At 53.3% G+C, this 18336-nt stretch overlaps 1 protein-coding gene across 2 annotated transcripts; it reads right to left on the reverse strand.

The window, feature by feature from the left end:
* Positions 1-2427: 2427 nt before the first annotated feature.
* On the reverse strand, positions 2428-13255 carry arid1ab (AT-rich interactive domain 1Ab). Of its 2 annotated transcripts, none has more exons than XM_062558471.1 (16): positions 12991-13255; positions 12324-12413; positions 11502-11672; positions 10773-11067; positions 10183-10328; positions 9990-10087; positions 9689-9898; positions 9373-9577; positions 7521-7653; positions 7054-7229; positions 6836-6965; positions 6530-6649; positions 6278-6374; positions 5313-6132; positions 4874-5004; positions 2428-4791 (listed from the first exon to the last, which is right to left on the reverse strand). In XM_062558471.1, the coding sequence occupies exons 2-16, from the start codon at positions 12403-12405 to the stop codon at positions 2887-2889; spliced, it is 4719 nt and encodes a 1572-aa protein (XP_062414455.1). In that variant the 5' UTR covers positions 12406-12413; positions 12991-13255; the 3' UTR covers positions 2428-2886. The 2 variants fall into 2 exon arrangements, with proteins under 2 accessions (XP_062414455.1, XP_062414454.1); XM_062558470.1 differs by having other exon boundaries at positions 7054-7232.
* Between the last annotated feature and the right edge of the window lie 5081 nt (positions 13256-18336).

Below are 18336 nucleotides of genomic sequence, written 5' to 3' on the forward strand. Positions count from 1 at the left end.
ACTGGGGGGGGGGGGGGTCTACAGCACCTGTACGGACTTCTAACAACCATCTATTTGCTTCCAAAGCAGAGCTTTTTCATGAAATAACTCACACGACTTGTTGCAATGAAATAACTTTCCCCCACATTGATTAATCAAATAGGATATTATGGTTTCTCCACGATAGCCTGTATGATTATGCCTTTACCCCCCCCCCCCCTCCAAAAAAAAAAAATATCCTCCAGAGTACGCAAAGGAGTGGACTCACAATTCATCACCTATCTGATGGATTCACATTAAATGTAGTAGACGTTTTAGTTCCCTGTGTCACTAACTATCGGCTACAAACAAGATTTGATTTTTCTAAATGTTGCAGTTTTTTAAAATTTTGATGCTTTGGAAACGTTTTTTTAAACTTTCATGCCAATGAAGCCACAGTGAACCTTGTACTTTATGTTAGCATGCTAACACGCTAACACGCATCCTACCTGCTCAACATCATGCGGTCAAAATGACAAGGTGCCATGTGAATGTATGACGTTTCCAACTAAGGAACTAGGAATCGAGAAAATCAAAGTCATAATTTACAAAAGAGATCTTATTCTCTGCGAGATTTACGGAATAAGCAAAGCTCAACGGAGTGAAGCCACATCAAGAGAACTTTTTTGGTGCCGCATTTAGACGCGCTGGCTAAATTCTCTTCACTGAGGACTACATTGAAAAAAAAAAAAAGTGTTTCAAACTTTCTCCGGAGGTGAAATAGGGTGTTTTGTGCCTCTCCCACTGCTCCAAATGTAGAGCTTCTATCACAATATGACAAATGTAATCCAGGGACAACATTCACTCGCTCTCTTCCTCTGGGTCGGTGGTTCTTCACCCTGCGGTTGGAAATCATTCCAGAGGCTTGACAGATTTTTAGGGAGAAAATGAAAAATAAAAGAATATCAAAAACTACAAACACCTCCATTTGTCCTGGATTTTACTGCCATACCTGTTGCGAAATGTCATCGCTTCTTAGCATTGGAAACAGAACTCTACACTATGAATTCTTTCATTTGTGACCGTGGACCACTAACTTCTAATCCGCTCAAAGAAGGACGGGCCGTAAGGTCACAGAGTCAATGACCTCTGACCTCAAACATGTCAACCTTAAAGCACAAATATCACCAACGTATTTTTCCCCCCCGAACAGAACAAAACTGTTTATGAAAACTGTTTATCAAGTGTCAGAACTCTTGTAGAAGCATCCCCCCCCCCACCAAAAAAAATTCTATTTACTGCTGCTTCAACCATGGGGGGGGGGGTGATGATAAAGTAAAAAAATACACAGCAAACGTCTTACGAAGATTTAATGTACATTTATTCTTAACACGTGGAACATATAGTATAAAGATTTCATACTGAATAAATGATATTCATTAAGCCAAAAAGGAAAAAAAAGAGGAATTTACATCAAGTTTTTAGCTACATCATCTGAAATACAAATATGCAGAATCCGCACCACTGGAAAAAAAAAAAGAAGAAAAAAAAATAAAAAAAAATAATAATGGGTTTCTTCATCAAGGTCTAGTTTGTCATTAATGAAGGAGCTCAAATGGAACCTTTGTTATATTCTCTACACCCGGACCGGAGACAAACCGAAACTTGAAGTTGTGTTTGTTGGGGGGGTGGCGTTGGACAGCAGCTGAACACCCCCGGAGAGAGCGACACGAGCAGGGCGAGGCGCCTAGGTAACGGAGACGGGGCGGCGCCAAGTAGTCGCATGGCCTACTTGGCGCCGAGAGGGGGGGCGGGGCGTGGGGGGGCGGGGCGTGGGGGAGTGGGTGAATCTTGTAATCGTCAAAGATTAAAAATGGTGAAGAGCAACAGAAGTTGAGAAAGAGAGCGAGAGAGAGAGAGAGAGTGTAATGTACAACATCATATATACACTGCAGCTTGGACTGCATCTAGAGTTGAGGACCAGTCCTAAAGAGGTGACTTTTTAATATAAGGGTCAAGTCATACAATCAAGGGACAAAGAGAAGAGGTTGGGGTGTTGTAGGTTCACCATACTTTGGGGGGAAAGCCGTTTTCTCTCTCGACATTAACTAAAACTGTTTTTAAAAACTACAGTTTGCTGCCAAGCCAGCGTATCTCAGTGTGAAACAGTATTATTACAGTATGTTTACAGTTTTTTTTTTTTTTAAGGTGTACAGTACAGAAAAAAAGTCCTACAATCTACTGCACAGGCCTCCCATGACAACGGTCCGTTCACAGCCAATAGCGTGGTTCCTGTGGGGCCGAGTATATAGCATCCAAAGTTACAGCAACTATACCACACCACAGTCCGGGAGTCTATGTAGCCTCCAAACATGAACCATAATATCGTTTAGTCCGTGCCCTCCGCCCCCTGCCGACCCCGACACCCCCCCCCCCCACCTCCCTCCCCTCCCCCCGCCCTCCCCCCCGGAGGGAGAAAGCGAGCACACGTATCCCCCCAAACTCACTGTAAACGAGACAGCAACTTTGGTTACAGTTTCTTCTTCTTTTTTTTTTTTTTTTTTACTGGAGATTTTTCTTTTCATTAAAAAACAAGTCCCCCCCCCCCCCAGGGCAGCGCGCTCTGTCCTATGCCTGGGTCCCAGTCTGCTCTTCTGTGTCAGTATCTTTCCATCTTCGACGTTTAAAATCCACAGCTACTTCATGATATTCCTTCCTTTAGTGAGAAGCAGGGGTAGAAAGACAGTGGAATCCGAGGTGATTTTGCATAAATTAAAAAAAAAAAAAATTTAAAAAAAAAAAAAAAAAAGGACAAGTCAGTATTTGCTCTTTTCACTCACACGCGACAGACACACGCACGCACACAAAGAAAAGGGCTGAGGGGGGGAGGGAACGGAAAGAGGCGGAGCTGAAACCTCCCCACGGCTGTCATGACTGGCCAATCAGAAACAGAACGTCACAGATCACCTGGGACACAAGAGAGTTCATAAGTGGGGACACCGAGATGTCCAGTAGCCGCGACTCGTACAACGTGAACTCGGAGTGGTTCTCCTCCACCTTGGCCAGGGCGTGCAGGGCGCGGGCCGCCCGCCGCATCATGTCCACGCTGGTGGGCTCGAACTGAGGTCCGCCCTGCATCTGCAGCAGGGAGCTCTGGCTCTGCTGGTACTGCGTGGCCGCGAGGCTGTCCTCCAGGAAGCCCAGCAGGTTGCCCACGCTGCCCTTCTGCACGGCGATGGCCCGCGCCGCCAGGCCGTCGCCCTGCGCCAAGTTGGCCAGCAGGACCACCGCCATCTCCCGGCACACGGCCACCTTGCGCTCGCCGACCAGGCGCACCAGCGAGCCGTACAGCTTCTCCAGGCGGCTGAACGGCGGCGTCGCCAGTATGAGGTCCACGTTGTTGTCCTGGATGCTGAGCTTGCTGAGGGTCTCGAGGACCAGTCTCTGGGGGGAGAGCGAGCCGTGGGGCCCCAGCGTGGGGAAGGGGTCCAGGGCCTCCGCCGAGGGGCAGACCGCCCAGTGGAGCAGGCCGTCCAGCAGCGGCAGGCATATGCTCTCCGGGTAGATGGAAAGGTCCAGCTGGCCTGAGATGTTCGCCAGGGTGACGAGGCAGTTCTCCCTCAGCACCTCGAGGCAGTCCCACCACCACTCGTCCCTCTCGCAGCTGACGCCCTCGTCCTCCTCGTCCTCCTTCTCGTAGGTGACCGGCGCCTGCTTGCGCTCGGGGTGCCTGTGGTGGAGCAGCACCAGGCGGCCCAGCAGCAGCAGGAGGCCCGGGTGCTTGGACATCTCCAGGTCGTTGCCCGGCACGAACGAGAGGCTGCGCACGATGTTGGAGACGCAGACGCAGCGCCGGGCCAGCGAGTCCTGCCAGTCCGACAGGGTGCTGAGCGGCGTCTCGTCCTTGCTGTGCGGCTCGTCCTCCAGGATCTTGATGTTGCGGCGGCTCTGCAGGTCGGGGTTGATGCTGAACAGGTACTTGCCGTTCTCCTTCTGCTCCTCGGCGCCGCCGCGCACCACCTCCTCCGTGACCGAGCCCGGGCGGGCGGACAGCACGTCATCGATGGTGGCGGTGACCGGCGCGCCGATGGGGAGGGGAGGGGGCGCGCTCCTCTCCGCCAAAGACCCCCGAGGGTCGGCGGACTCGGACGGCGGCCCCCGGGGTTTATTCTCCCCGTTGGACTTGGAGGCCTCGGACTTCTTGCGGCCCTCGGCCGCCGCCGGCTTGCGTTTCCGCTGCTTGAGGAGGTCCTTCCGGCTCTCAAAGTGGGTCTGAATGTGTTCGGTGGTGTCGCCGCCGCCGATGCTCCAGTGTGTCAGGCCGCTGTCGAAGCTCTGCCGCTGCCCCAGCTTGGACGAGAGGTTCACCAGGAAGGGGTTCTTCTTCCGCACCACCTTGATGGGGAGCTTGTCGAACTTGCTCGCCTGCCTGGGCTTCTCCGAGTGGAGGTTCTGGTCCTGGGAGGAGGACCCGGAGGTGGCGGGTTCCTTGGTAGAAGAGTCTCTTTCCTTCTTCTCCTCCTCCTCCTCCTCTTCCTCCTCCGAAGTGGCGCGTTTGTGAGAGCTCTCCTCCTCCTGCTTCACCTGGACCAGCGATGGGGTGTCGGGACTGGCCTTGGTATCCTCGGGCTCCTCGTCCTCCTCGTCCTCTTCGTCCACGTCCATGTCCTCGCCCTCGGGCAGTGGGGGCTCGTCGTCGGGATCCTCGGCCGCGTCGGGGTCTATGAGGGTGCGCTGGCCGGGGTCTCCCACTTCGTACTCCTTCAAGATGCCAAAGATCTCGATGAGGCAGCGCCTGAAGTACTCCACCACCAGCTCCAGGAAACCAGGCAGCTGAAGAAGCCAAAGGAGGAAGTCATTGAAACAATCCAGGAAACGACGTGAGGGCGAACGGACCGTTGTACGTGGCGCTTACCTGGCATAAGTTAAAAGTAGTAATGCTGTTGTCATCATACAGTAAGATGTTGATGGTGTCCAAGGCCCAGGTGCTCTCGGCGAGGAGGCCCGACTTCAGCGACATCATCACTCTCCAAGCCTCTGGAGTGCCTGTTGAGGACAAAGACAAAACCTGAATGAACACAAGCCGGGTTGATAATGATCAGGTGTTCCAGCTGTGAGCGAAGGGAAGCGCTTCACTGATCTGCACCGATCAGGATTAGCATTTATCTCCTAACCTCCCCAATTTCAAATAAGCAGCTTTCATCTGTTCTAACGATCCAAAATAAGCTTTCCCACTGCTCCACATATTAAATCAAGGTCAGGCTCGCAGGCGGACATTCAGATATCCGGTACTGATCAGTACCATTACTTTAAAGTTCAATAAGCGGGTTTTTTTCAGTGCACATGCTCCGTACCGATGTCTTTCATGGTGAGCCGTCTGCGAGGCTTCAGGTGGGGAGGGGACGCCTCCACCGAGCCGGGAGGGAAGGCCACATCTCGCCGGATCATGGGCTGCTGCACCGGGGCCTGGCCGATGTGGGAGGCGGGCACCGGGGGTCCGGCTTTCTGCACCTTGATGCCCGGATGCATGTAGGGGGACTTGCTGGGCGACGTCCTGCTCTCCATGGGCCGGGGCATCGGCGTGGGGCTCGACACCTGAGGAATGTGGTTCTGCGAAGTCTGGTAGGTGGACGGCAGGGGTCTGGTCATGGGTGGTCCGGAACCGCCGGGGCCAAACGGAGGCTGGCGCTGGTTGACGTGGCCGGGCCACTGGCCCTCGTGGTTCATGCGTTGGTCCGACGGCATCATCTCCTCCGAGCGGTTCATGCCGTGGTAGCCGGGGCCCTGGCCCGGGACGGGAGGTCCTGGTCTGTTCGGGTAGTTCGGGTAGCCCATCTCATTGCGACCCTGCCACATTGGGCCCTGGGGGCCGTCGGGACCCGAGGGCATGGGGCTCGACATCATTTGGGGAGCCATTGGAGACTGGGAGTTCGGCCCTGCCGACGGCGGTACCCTGTCCCGGCCAAAGGGGAAGGGGAACTGGTTCTGTGGACCCGGTGGTCTGCGGTCCCCTCCAGGATATGCATTATACTGGTTGTACATGTCCTGTTGGCCCTGGGGTCCCGAGGGCTGGGGTCCAGGTTGCTGCTGACCACTGTAGGGGACATTGTACATTTCTCCCTCATGGCGCTTGGCAGGAGGCCCATACCCTCCATCCACGGGACGCTTGTAGTTCTGTCAAGAAGCACAAAATTCACAGCGTACTTTATTAAACATCCAATTACAACAGAGTTGTGTCTCAACACATGTACGGTAACCGGGAGGGCACAGAATCAAGCTCTATTGGGAGCACCGCAAACGCCGAACAAAATGTTCTTACCGGTTGCTGCTGTGGATACATTCCTGGCTGCGGATTCGGGTACGGGCCACCAGGGGGAGCTCCTTGGCCAGGGTACTGATTGCTGAAGGATTCATGCCTGTAAAACAATAACAGAAAAGTTCACACCATTACAAATCCACGCGACTTTTCCGCGGTGAATCCAACACTTTAAACTCTCAAAGCCGTTCGACAATGACGCCGGGCAGCACGTCCTCTGTCCTTCGGCGCGGGCCGTTCCGTGCGGGCACTGACCGTTGCTGTGGGGGAGGGCGGCTGGGCGAGTACATCCCCGTCTCGGCGCCGGAAGGCATCATGTTGGGCTGAGGAGCTCCTGGTCCCATGCTGCCGTCGGGACCCATGCCGGGCTCCGGTCTGTGAGACACAGCGTCGGGTCAATTGGACTTATAAACAAAAAGGGACACTGAAATGGCCGGAGCCTGCTGCCAATGCGGTTAAGCTCTTTGTAACCCGTATACATGTTTTGCATACACACACACACACACACACACACACACACACACACACACACACACACTGGGAGAAGGGTGCACTGTTCACCTTCTGTCGTATCCGTACGGGTACTGTTGCCTCTGGCCCATCTGCATGTTACCCATAGGTCCTGGTGGACCTCGGTTGTACTGTTCTCCCATCCCACTGTTGGGACCCGGCTGCATGAACTGCTCTCCAGCTTCCGAAAAAAAAAAGACATGAGGCTTGTTAGTTTTAGAAGCTGACTGGGGACTCGTGCGGCATCCGGTTCGGGTTCTGTCGCTCACCTTTCCTCATGCCACCGAAGGGGTCCTTGTTGGACTCGTAGGGACCCATTCGAGTGATCATCTCCGGGCCCCCCATGCCGGGCTGGTAGCCCTGCGAGTTGGGAGTCAGGGCGTTCCTTCTGGAAAACGCCGGGTCAACGCCATCCGCAAACGGGTCCTGCAGGTTGACGCTACTCCTGCTGGAGGGAAAGAGGCACGTGTTTCAGATATGGATTTCTCTTTTGGGATTAATGCACATGTTACCAATTGCAAAATAAAGCATTATTGATTGTTAACATCTAACGTCTAACCCAATATGCATCAGTATCTGCAGGCGAGTGGGTTTGGTGTAAATCTTAACATAACTGATGTACTGCATTTCCTTCTGCAATGATTCAACATCACCCCAGGGATCACTTTCACTTTTTGATTAATCCTGATAGTGCTGACATCGTGGAAAACTAGATATCGTGGCATCTAACTGGTACCTGGCGCCAGGCATTGGAGGCATTTGCGTGTGTGGGGTGGAGGCCGGGGTCGGGGGCTTCAGGTCTCCACCCTCTGCCATGGAACTACTGGTGGACTGGGGCGTCTGCGGTCCTTGCAGGGATCCAGAACCAGCTGTAAAACAACACACACAGCAGTGCTTGTAAATGACAAAAGTCCCCTGGGTTAAAAAAAGACTCCAAAGAACTTGAAGGAACAGGCCCTCCTCCTCCCTTCACTAGAGGAATCGAAGCGAGAGCTGATAGCGGATAGTTGATGGTGCGGAGGGATAATGTTGTGGATGGGCTGAGCCCCGCTGGGGGCTTTTTCAGGAACACATGCTGCTTTTGGCAATCCTAAAATCCCATTAAGACATTTTAAAGTGCTGCACAGAGAAAAACCGACTTGCTTTTGAGGGCGCACGCAGCAAAAATGTTTTATCTTTCCGAGCTCACGGGCAGCACCCTCGCAGCACCCTACGCATCGCCCTTCCTCCTCAACCACCGCCAGGCTCTCAGAGGGGCCCGGAAACAATGATGTGAGCCCCGACTCTGACAGATTACTCCCTGACCCGCGGAGACAGGAGACGGCGAGTAGTGTAAGCGTGCACGAGGGTGAGTGATTGTTTGTACCGAGTCCGTGCGAGGTGGAGATAGAGAGTGTTCATCCATAACTCCAGCTAAGGACTTCTCACTATTAGCCCGCGTCTGATGACTCACAAGGTCCCATTCATTAAAGTAGCACACACACACACACATCAGGGTCACTGACAGGTCACATTTATTCACATTTTCTCACATCACCCTCCCGCCTCTCTATTTCCCCCCCTCTCTTTCTCTCACACACACACACACACACACACCAACGGGCTCCCCCTCCCCCCTCTGGGCAGGGATTTCCCTTTACTAAAGATGAAGAGAGGAAAGGGGAGGGGGAGGATCTCATGAGGAAGGAAAAAATATCATGGTAGAAACAGAGTCAGCGAGCGAGAGAGAGAGAGATGCATGACTTTTACACTCTCACACACACACACACACACACACACACACACACACACACACACACACACACACACACACACACACACACACTCATTCCCCCATTCATCTTTTCTGGCTCAGTACTAATCTCCAGAGAGCGCTGCCTTGCCTCCGCTGCCCTGACCCGGGCAGCACGCAGTGAGGAAGCGCCGATGACGGTCGTCCATCGCCGAGCGCCAACTGGAGGTTGGACGCCGGCCGTGAGGCGCCCTGACGTCTCCTGCGAGCCACACCCCGCCACACACCCGGGGGGCCCCCCCGTGTCCCAGCGCCGCCAAAACCAACAGCTTCCAAGCGACACATTGTCACATGACCCCTCCCTCTCAACCTCTGACTTTGGCCCGTACACACACACACACTGACTTTTACCCAACATTCAGAGTTCATTGAAAGATTTGGCATTCTGGTGGAATCACTGTTCGTCGCCAAAAAACAAAGACGACGGCTTGAGACTGAAAGGTCCTTTCGCCGTGTCCTGTGCAAATGCCATGGAACCCCCCCCCCTCCCCCTTCCACCCAAGAGATGTGTTCGTGGAACTGTCCAGAGGACGCGGCGCACTTCTGTGACTTAAAGCTACAGCGCCGCTATTTACAACCCCCCCGATGCGTCCGCCAAAATGCCATCGATTCATGGAGGATGGTCCAGAATATGACAGACGGCGGCCTCTTAACACAGTTAATAGGACACGATAAAACACACCGGCCTGTAGGGCAGATGGCGGGGGGGGGGGGGGCAACTAGAGCAACGGGAGCGTGATGAATTGCAGGGAATCCACAATGCACCCACGGGAGAAAGGGGAAGGGGGGGCCTCACCTGGGCTGGGAGGCTGGATCTTGGGCTGGTTCTTTTTGGTGTCCGTGTTGAAGAAGTCGGCCGGCGGGTCCTCGCCGCGCTCGATCTTGCACTCGAAGGCGTACAGACACTGGATGTACTGTTTCTTTAGTGAGCTGGCAGCGCTGCTCGACGTGCCCACGTTCAGGTTGGTGGCCAGCTCCCTCCACTTCTTGTTCTTGTTCACCTGGTGGGGGAGACGAGGAAGGGGCTCAGAAAGCGGCACACAAACGCTGTGTTGTTTTTTTTGGGGGGGGGTTTTTGTTGTGAAAACGCAGACAAAATGCCCCGGGCGCACCTGGGTGAGGCCGCCGATCTCCTTGACGGACACGTAGAGCCGGAAGAGATCGAGGGGCTTGCGTCCGACGGCGGGCAGGTTGTTCATTCCCATCGCCTTCTCCTCGGCGAAGGCCAGGAACCGATCCACCCACATCTTCCGCTCCGGCTCCGGGCCGAGCTCGTACAGACGGGTGATCTTCTCGTTGGTGATGGTGGAGGAGCTCGACTTCTAGGGGACGGGCGACGGGTGACGATGCGGTGAGATTGCGAGAAGAGAGAAAAGCTCCGGAAAGGTCACCGCGTCGCGTTGGTCCACTTACCTTTTTGGATTCGGGCTTGGGAGTCCCCTCCATTTTGTTGTTGATCTTCTGGGTCGGGTTCATTTTTTCCACGCCAAACTCCGAACTGGGAGCCATTCCTATTGAGACGGTTTGGAGCAACGCAAAAGATGTAACCGTGTACCGTGGGCACGGTGTGCCACTTATCAGGGCTTCAGCGTGTGCCTCTACTCACCAGGAGTGTTGTTGGCTACATTGGCTCCCATTGGGTAAGGCCCGGGCGCTCCCTGGTTCATCATACCGTGCATGCTGTTCATGCCGGGGCCGTATGGAGAGCCCGTTCCCATCATCCCCTGAGCCATGTTAGGGTAGCCGGGAGGCCTGGAGAGAGGAGAAGGCTCGTTTAAAAAAAGAAACACTTGGGGGAAGGAGACACAGGCGGCTGACGCAAAGAAACTCGCAGAAATCACAGAATCATTCTTTCTGTGATGCTGCAACACTCCTATGCACCTTCCCTATCTCTTATTCTGTCGGGAAAACATGACGCTAGCTGTTGCCGAGCCCACGGGTGTCTCTCCGTAGGCTGAGCTGGCGTCTTTCGCAGGGGGGTGGGGGAGATATGATTCACCGGTCCCAGAGAACGCTTTCTCACTCCATCCACTTTCTCTCAAGAGAGAAGCGCTTGGCCGACTGCCACCGACTCGGGCACCGCGACACGCCGCACGCAGACCGGCTTGCACGGGGGAGCGCTTTGGTTTTCTCGGCCACACAAAATCGGCAAATACAAGAAAGGCGACGCCGCGGATGGAGCCACAGAGGACCCACCTGTTGTTAGCGGGCCCGTGGTGCATGGAGGGGCCGCCCTCCTTCCTGTTCATGGCCGGCGGGGGACACATCCCGGACGCCACCTGGGGAGGCATGCCGGCCATGTTGGCGGCCATGGCGGGGCCGAAGGGCCGAGGACCCATCTGCGCCGGGCCTATCCTGCCGGGCGGGATGCCGCCGTACGGAGCGCCGCTGCCCTGGCCCGGTATGGGGTTCATGGAGCCGCTCATGCCGGCCGGCCCGGTGGGGTAGTTGGCGTTGGGCATCCCGGTGTAAGCGGGCTGCCTGGGGTAACCTGGAAGGATCACAAATAGACAGGAGTGTAGATCTTTAGCCCGGTTCTAGAAACTCTCCCATCCATCCATGCTCGTCACGCTGAGACCACATTAAGAGTTTCAGCGGGCTGGCTCTAAATGTACCCCTGCGCGGGCTGTTCTGACAAGCTGCAGGCTGATGAAGGGGGGCTTTTTCTGGCCCTTGCCAATCGCTGCTATGACTCACAGGAAAAAAAAAAAGAAAAACTTCTTCAAAGCTGACAAACTATCTGAGACTTCAAAGTGGAGTGATAGGGTTTCAAAAGTATATGAAGTGAGGAAACCTCAAAGCTTATTTTTCTATCTGAGCTATCTATGAAACGGTGACAGCTGTAAACTCATTCATAATATTTTTTAGAGAAAAAGTATATATTAATTGAAGAGGGCCTGTAAAAGCTGCAACCTGAGGCCTCACCTTGCGGACCATACTGCCCGCCCTGAGGCCCGTAGTTCCCCATGGAGTTGTTCTGGGGATAAGGTCCCATCCCAGCATGCATCTGGCCTCCCGAAGACTGGCGTGGAGATAAGGCGGAGCCAGGTTGACCAGGGGACCCGTAGGGAGCCATCTGAGGGTTACGCATGTACACTGGGGACGAGAGCGAGAGAGCATCGTCAGCCACACAATCCATCACCTAAAAGGGCGAATTCAGCACTTTTCATGTGGACTTTCAGTGAAGCCACCTGAAGATGTAGATGATTTGTTGCGTGGTTTCTTTTCGCCGCCGTCATTTGACATGACAGCGATGTATGACGAGGCGGGGAAGAACTACAAATCATTTAAGCTTAAGAGTGTTCTTATTGTAGCAGGCTCAAATAGCGGAGGAGCATAATGTCACATCAATGCGCTTCAACAGCTGGAGCACCATCATTGACCGCGGGGATTGATTGGTTTCACCGAGGCTTCCCCAGTTAGCCCAAGGGTAGAAACGATACGAGGAGAAAAAAAAAGGGCCGTGTCATCAAATCAATCTGCAGGTCGTTGGTAAACATACTTGCAATGAAAGAGGAGACTCCTCTAATTAGTAGAAAATGTATAAACTGTGTCCCGTCTCCCCCGACGTGCAATGCATGCTGGTACATCCAGCTTTCTCAGTCAATATATATTTAGCATGTTAAAAAATGAATAACCAAAAAGGTTAATTGCTTTTGTCTCTGGTGGCCCTCATCTGACCCATCTGGCAAGTAGACTACAGGCACAGTCTTATTTAAAGACGTCAAACCGGGTGTCAACACTCACCCCTCTCCGGGCCCATGGCGGACTGGTTCATAGAAGGGTGCATGATGGTGTCTGACTGGACGCTGGGCGGCCGCGGAGGCATCTGATTGCCTGGAGGACAGAAACAACACGAGGGGCTTGAGAAATACCGTCATGCCTCAGTCGTTAAAAGGCCAGTTTAAACAATAAAATACAGTGCAAGCAAGAGGAGGACTACGACAGCGTCCTATTGGCTGCCTGTTGAATCGGCCTCCACCACGAGTTGTTGGTGGCATCGCGACTTGTGTTTCGGTGCCGTCTGGATGGTTTACTAGCATCATGTTAGGAGAAAATGTTCCCATCTGGCAAATTCCCTTCATGAATAACAAATGGCGTTCGATGTATTTGGGAGTGAGCATGTGTGGAATTAGATCTCTAAATCTGTCGACTTTTCCCTCACCAGATGTTTCACAGCATCCAACTCTTGATATGAAAAATGCTTTGATGTTTTCCTGGTTAGCAGAGTTTATGCTTATTAGTTTTAGCAACATTTAGTCATTTTTAGCCAAAAACTCATTCCACAAAAGACCTTATCTCGTCATCATGTGATGCAGCTTTATTCTCCGGGTGGGATCAGCATGCATTAATCAACCAGTGCTCTTTATGTGCTTGCAATTTCTTTTTTGTTGTTGTTGTATTTAGTCCGTACCTGGCACAGCAGCAGGGGACAGAGGGCCCGTGCGGGAGGGGGTGACGCTGGCGGGGGAGCCCACGGGTGATGGCGAGGGTCCGCGGATGCCCGGCAAGTGGGGCGAAGTGTGCGGCGAGAAGGGCGACTGGGCCGGATTGCTCTGCTCCCCCTGACTGCTGGAGACCCCCGAGGTGCTGACGCCGGGGCTCAGGGCGCCCTCCGTCCCGGTGGGGAGGTCGTCGATGGAGCCGGACAGATCCTGGGACGAGAGGAGCCGTAAAAGGGTAAGTGAAGGTGTTTGTTTAACGGTGGACTTTAAAAAGAAACATGGGAGGTGACACTATTTTATTTTTGTTGTTTTGGGGGAATTTCATCATCCCATCGCCAGCACTATCAAACAAACAATCTCCGCCTTTGAGTGAAACTGGGAACATGATGGAGAAAAACAAAAAGCGACACGATGCAGCGTATCACAGTGTGTCAGTGGGGATGCAAGCGGAGCTCAGCTTGGCTCACACTATGAAAGCTAAACATGAAATTCACCCCGCCGGACGGAACGTAAATCATAATCACTTGTTTTCGTGCACATAGGGCCACTCGGACGTCATGTGCGTAAGCATTTTATTTCAGAGTCACGAGCGAAGTGAGCGTCACAACAATCTTCTCCTTCACCTGGCTGCGTCTTCTTTTTTAATCTCTTACACAAGACTGCCGGCACAAACACACAGCCCACCCCTAGTTTAAAAAAAACTCTACATCATCACCATAATGCTGTTAATGATCCATTTTGGCGAGCGGAACTGGGTTTGAAAAAGCGAGGAAAAAAAGTGAAATAAAAAAAATAAAAAATAAAAAAAATGACGCAAGTCGTCTCGGGAGGCAGTTGAAATAATTGGTGCTGGGCACCGACTCCGGTGCCATGTGGTGTTGTTATTGAGCCGCGCTGGCTGTGACACAAAGACAGCCAGGCAGGGAGAGGAGGGAGAGGAGGGAGAGGAGGCAGCCGGCGGCCATCGTGTTTGTGGGAAAGGTTAATGTTTACACACCGGCCGCTCACGTGGAGCCCATGTGCTTCCTCAGAAATGCAAGCTCATCTGCTAGTCACACCGGAGGAGGGAGCGGGGGGGAAAAAAAAAAAAAAGGATGGGAGGGTGGAGTAGGAAAAAAAAAAAAAAGAAAACACTCATTGGAAGGTGGCCAACTATTCCCATAGAAATCTCACACTCTGCAGGCTGGCTGCAGCCCCGAAGCCGGCGGTTTTGCACTTGAAACGGCGCCCGTTGCTATTTTTGGGAATGACCTGATGGAGGAACCCCAGAGGGAGTGACACGAGGAGAACGCTGATTCAGAATCCCCCAACCCGACCCCTCCCCCCCCCCTCATCTCTTAGACTCATTTCGGTGACTGCACAAACTAAGGCCCTTCTGACCTGAATGGGAAAACTGGCGTGTACAAATCGCCACAGAACTCACCGCGAGGGGTCAAATTCATCTCTCGGAAATGTGAAAAGGGTTCAGAAGGCGGCGGCGGCGGCGCTCCGAGGGAGCGAGTCTCACCGCTCCGGGGCGGAGAGCAGCGATCAAACGGCGCGACATTCCTTGCTTAAACAACCGTGGCGGGATCCCTTCCCCCCCCCCCACCCCCAGCAGCCAGCATCATCACATGACCCTACACCACCCCCCCACTATATCCTGAGCAGCACCAACCCACCCCACCCTTGCTCAGACATCACAAGACTGGTCATCTGACACGGGGGCCCCCAGCGGCTACAGTGACCACATCGTCGCTTGCAACAAACGCCGCCGTCTCGCCGTCGCTGTGGACGCCAGAAAGAGGGACGAGGGACGTATCAACGGGGTCTTTCCACAAGCCACAAGTTAATGACCGCAGGGGTGGTAGAGGACACTTGCTCCAAATGAAACCCACGGTGAAGGGACCCGTGCGCACAGCAGATCGGTGCCGAGTTTCCAGCAATACTCCAGCAAAAGCCTGCACACGGGTGTCAGCTCTCAAGACAAAAAAAAAAAAAAAAGAAAGAAGAAGAAGATGGATTTCCCCCCCCCCCCCCCCCCGCACGCCCCTCAGCAAATTTGATTTGTGGGGCTCTTTTGATATATATCAAGTATCAAAAAATGTCATGTGCCACAAACTGGCATTTAAACTTTCCTCAAATATGTAATCCTGTGCATCGACTCTGAGGTCCATCTTATTGCGTATTACTCATAGTATCTAAAAGTATTCATTGAGGCGTTTAAAGCATCGTGAATTCAGAACTAATTGACAGAACATTTATACAGAAAACTGCTACTACGCTCTTTTAAAGTTTGAGATGGAGCAAGATCTGTTCCCACAAAGTCAAGTATTGAATTGATTTTTTTTTTTTTTTCGGGCAGTATAAAAGTGTTTGCTCGTTGTACAATTTAACGTTAGACCAACAATAACAAAAAGATATTTTTACACTAAATCCCATTAAAAAGTTGAATGTTTAATTGCAAAAAAAAACAAATCTACAGCAACAATCACACAGACACCGACCATGCAGCTCATAGAGTGAGCTCTTCACCATTCTGTTTAATATCTGACAGCTCCAGTCACTCAGCCTGCAGAAAGCATTGTGTACACACACACACACACACACACGCTTCTATCTACTCCCACTCTGCAGTCATTGATTTTTCTCAGCTCAATACTGCACAGCACCAGCCTGTTCTGCTGACTGCACAAGCCGGACAGCGAGGAGGAGAGCGGGAGAGAGGGAGGTGGGGGGGAGGGGGCCTGGTGATACTGATGCTGTGTGGCTCGGCTATTCAACGCGCTCATTAATCGGGAGGCAGATGATGAAGGGGACACGGATGAGGCACGAGGAGGAGTTGAGCGACGTTGGAGGGCGACGCTTCGGGAGCTCGCGGTGAAGACAACCGCGGTATCACCCAAAGCCAATTACAGTGGATAGCCTGGGTGTACGTGGGGGGAGGGGGGGGGGGGGGTGGGGGGACACACACACCATTTCTCTACACGCAGGAAAAGGGTTAAGATGCGCAGGATGGTTTGTGGGGAGAAGGAGAGGGATGCAGCTCTTCCTGTGGAGCTTCAAGCTCCTCTCTATGGCAGCCATTTTGTGCTTTTCCCAGCACTGCCTAACATGGAACTTCAGAGCTGAGGACTGCAGGATCGTGTTCACGATGTTAGACGGTGGAAGGGAGGCAAAAAAAAAAAAGAATATGAGAAATCGCAGTGTGGAAAATTCAATAATTAAAAAAAAAAAATCCTAAAATGTTCTAACGCATGTTTTCCAATGCAGAAGTCTTTCCTATTTCCATCATGGCCACATTCCCCCCACTTCTCCTCAGAGTGTGCCCTGGCTGTCTCAGAGTCATCTTCTAATGTATTCCATTTGCAGATTACTTCACTGAATCAATCAAGCCCAGCCAGGGCCATTAGTCTACCAAGCAGGCAGCAAGATTTTTCTTTCTTCTTTTTATTTTTTGTAGGTTATGAGAAACAGAAAGTGGAAGAAGAAGAGAGGTTGCTTAGCAGCCCTGAGATAATGAAACAGATCTGGAATGTGTGACCCTGGCCAGTAGTGTAACTAGATCTGATGCTGCTGGTGGTAAGGAGGGAGAGGATGTGTGTGTGTGTGTGTAGAGGGGGGGGGGGGGGGGGGGGGGGGAACCACACACTCTCCCTGACCCACTCTGCTCTGTCATTCTCAGACCAGGCTTCCTCATTCTCAGGCCTGCAGAACACAATAAACAGGCCCAAAAGAGAAAAGCCCACTCAGTCCTGACTGGCTTGCTCACACGTCCTCTGTGGCGAGGTGGGTAGGAAAGCGAGAGGGGGAGGGGGGGGGGGGGGCTCTGGAGGGGAAAGAAATGGCTGCATCTCAAGCGCTGCCATGGTTACTGTGATCCACGTGGTTGACACATTAGAGCAGACACAGTCCCTCCCCCCTGTTGCTGCCATCCCTCCGTCTCTCCCTCTCTCGGCGGCCTCCCTGCGTGCCTGGCAGGGTCACGGTGCAGTCAGCTACTACAAAAGAAGCAGCCCGTCATTGTTACAGGAAACGCAGACGCACCACCCCCACCCCCCCCCCCGCCGCTTCTGCTCCACCACCACTTTAATTACACACTCAGCCTCCCGGCCTTATGCACTGAGGAGAACTGACACACACACACAGAAACCAGCAGAATCTTTTAACCTCCTCGCCGTCTTGTCCCAGATGTTTATGTTTACACAGACGGCCTTGACACCGAAAAACACTCGAGCGCTGCACACCGCCCGATCGCTCAGGACCAACGTGGGCTCCTGATATGCAAACCGGGTCATGGGAAAAGCCATCGCTTGCCTTTAAAGCCCGAGATCAAGCGATGTCTCCTGCACAGTTTTCCCAGAGGAGTTTCTCTTCTCCTTCTCCCGACCCAGCCACGTCGTCCCCGGGGGGGGGGCCCCCCGCCCGTCAGAGCCCCTCCGTTGCAAAGACAGAAGGCACTCGGACAAAATCAAACGTAGGCTGCCGACTCCCTGCTGCAGTGCCACGGGATGACGGCGGGACGTGTCCAGGGGTTGGACGAGAAGACCGACAGGTGCGCGGCGCCTCAGACTCCTGCACAAGGCGGTCCCGCCTGCACCCGGGAGCGCGAGGAGACTCTGGGAAGGCCCGGCTGACGGCTTGGAGAGAGGCAGCTCCGGCCCCCGCTTGGAGGTTTGCAGGGCTGAGCTCAACCATAAGGGGGCACTCCCATCCCACTATGAGGGAAGAACTGGAGAAGAGGAGGAGAAGCCAGGCATGCCCCTACCTCGTACAGCAGCACCAGCAGCAGCCATTACAGGGCTTCACATACAGCACAGGCTGAGGAGAAACTACGCACAGAAAGAGGAGGCCACAAGGCGCAGCGTCAACCCTGAAGCAAACCCCGCGACGACGAGTCTCTGCTCAAAAGACCCCTTCAGTGGATGCAATCAACATCGCTCGAGTTCTGTTCTCTCATTTCTCCTAAATGCGGGCAAACACGGATGCTTACACCGAGCCAGCAGGGCGACACAAACGCTCAGGGGCCCGGGGAGCACCCCGGTAGGGAGGGGGAGGGGGGTAGGGGGGGGGGGGGGTTAGACATCCTGCCTGGAGTATCATTGCCACAGGCACGACGTCTACTAGCGCCACATAAGCGCTCCCCTCCCCAGAGATCAGCGTTACACTGCTCCTTCATCCCCAGCAGCCACGTGGGAAAGATAATAACAGACAAAAAAAGCTGAATTAGGGAAGAAAAAAAAAAAGTCTTGTACTGCTATGGCATTGAAAATACGATTCGTTTGACACGGATCAATACCGCTCTGCTTTAGCGCCCCTGTGTGATACAGGCTGGC

This window comes from Pungitius pungitius, chromosome 17 (genome assembly GCF_949316345.1).
Source record: "Pungitius pungitius chromosome 17, fPunPun2.1, whole genome shotgun sequence".
NCBI lineage: Eukaryota > Metazoa > Chordata > Actinopteri > Perciformes > Gasterosteidae > Pungitius > Pungitius pungitius.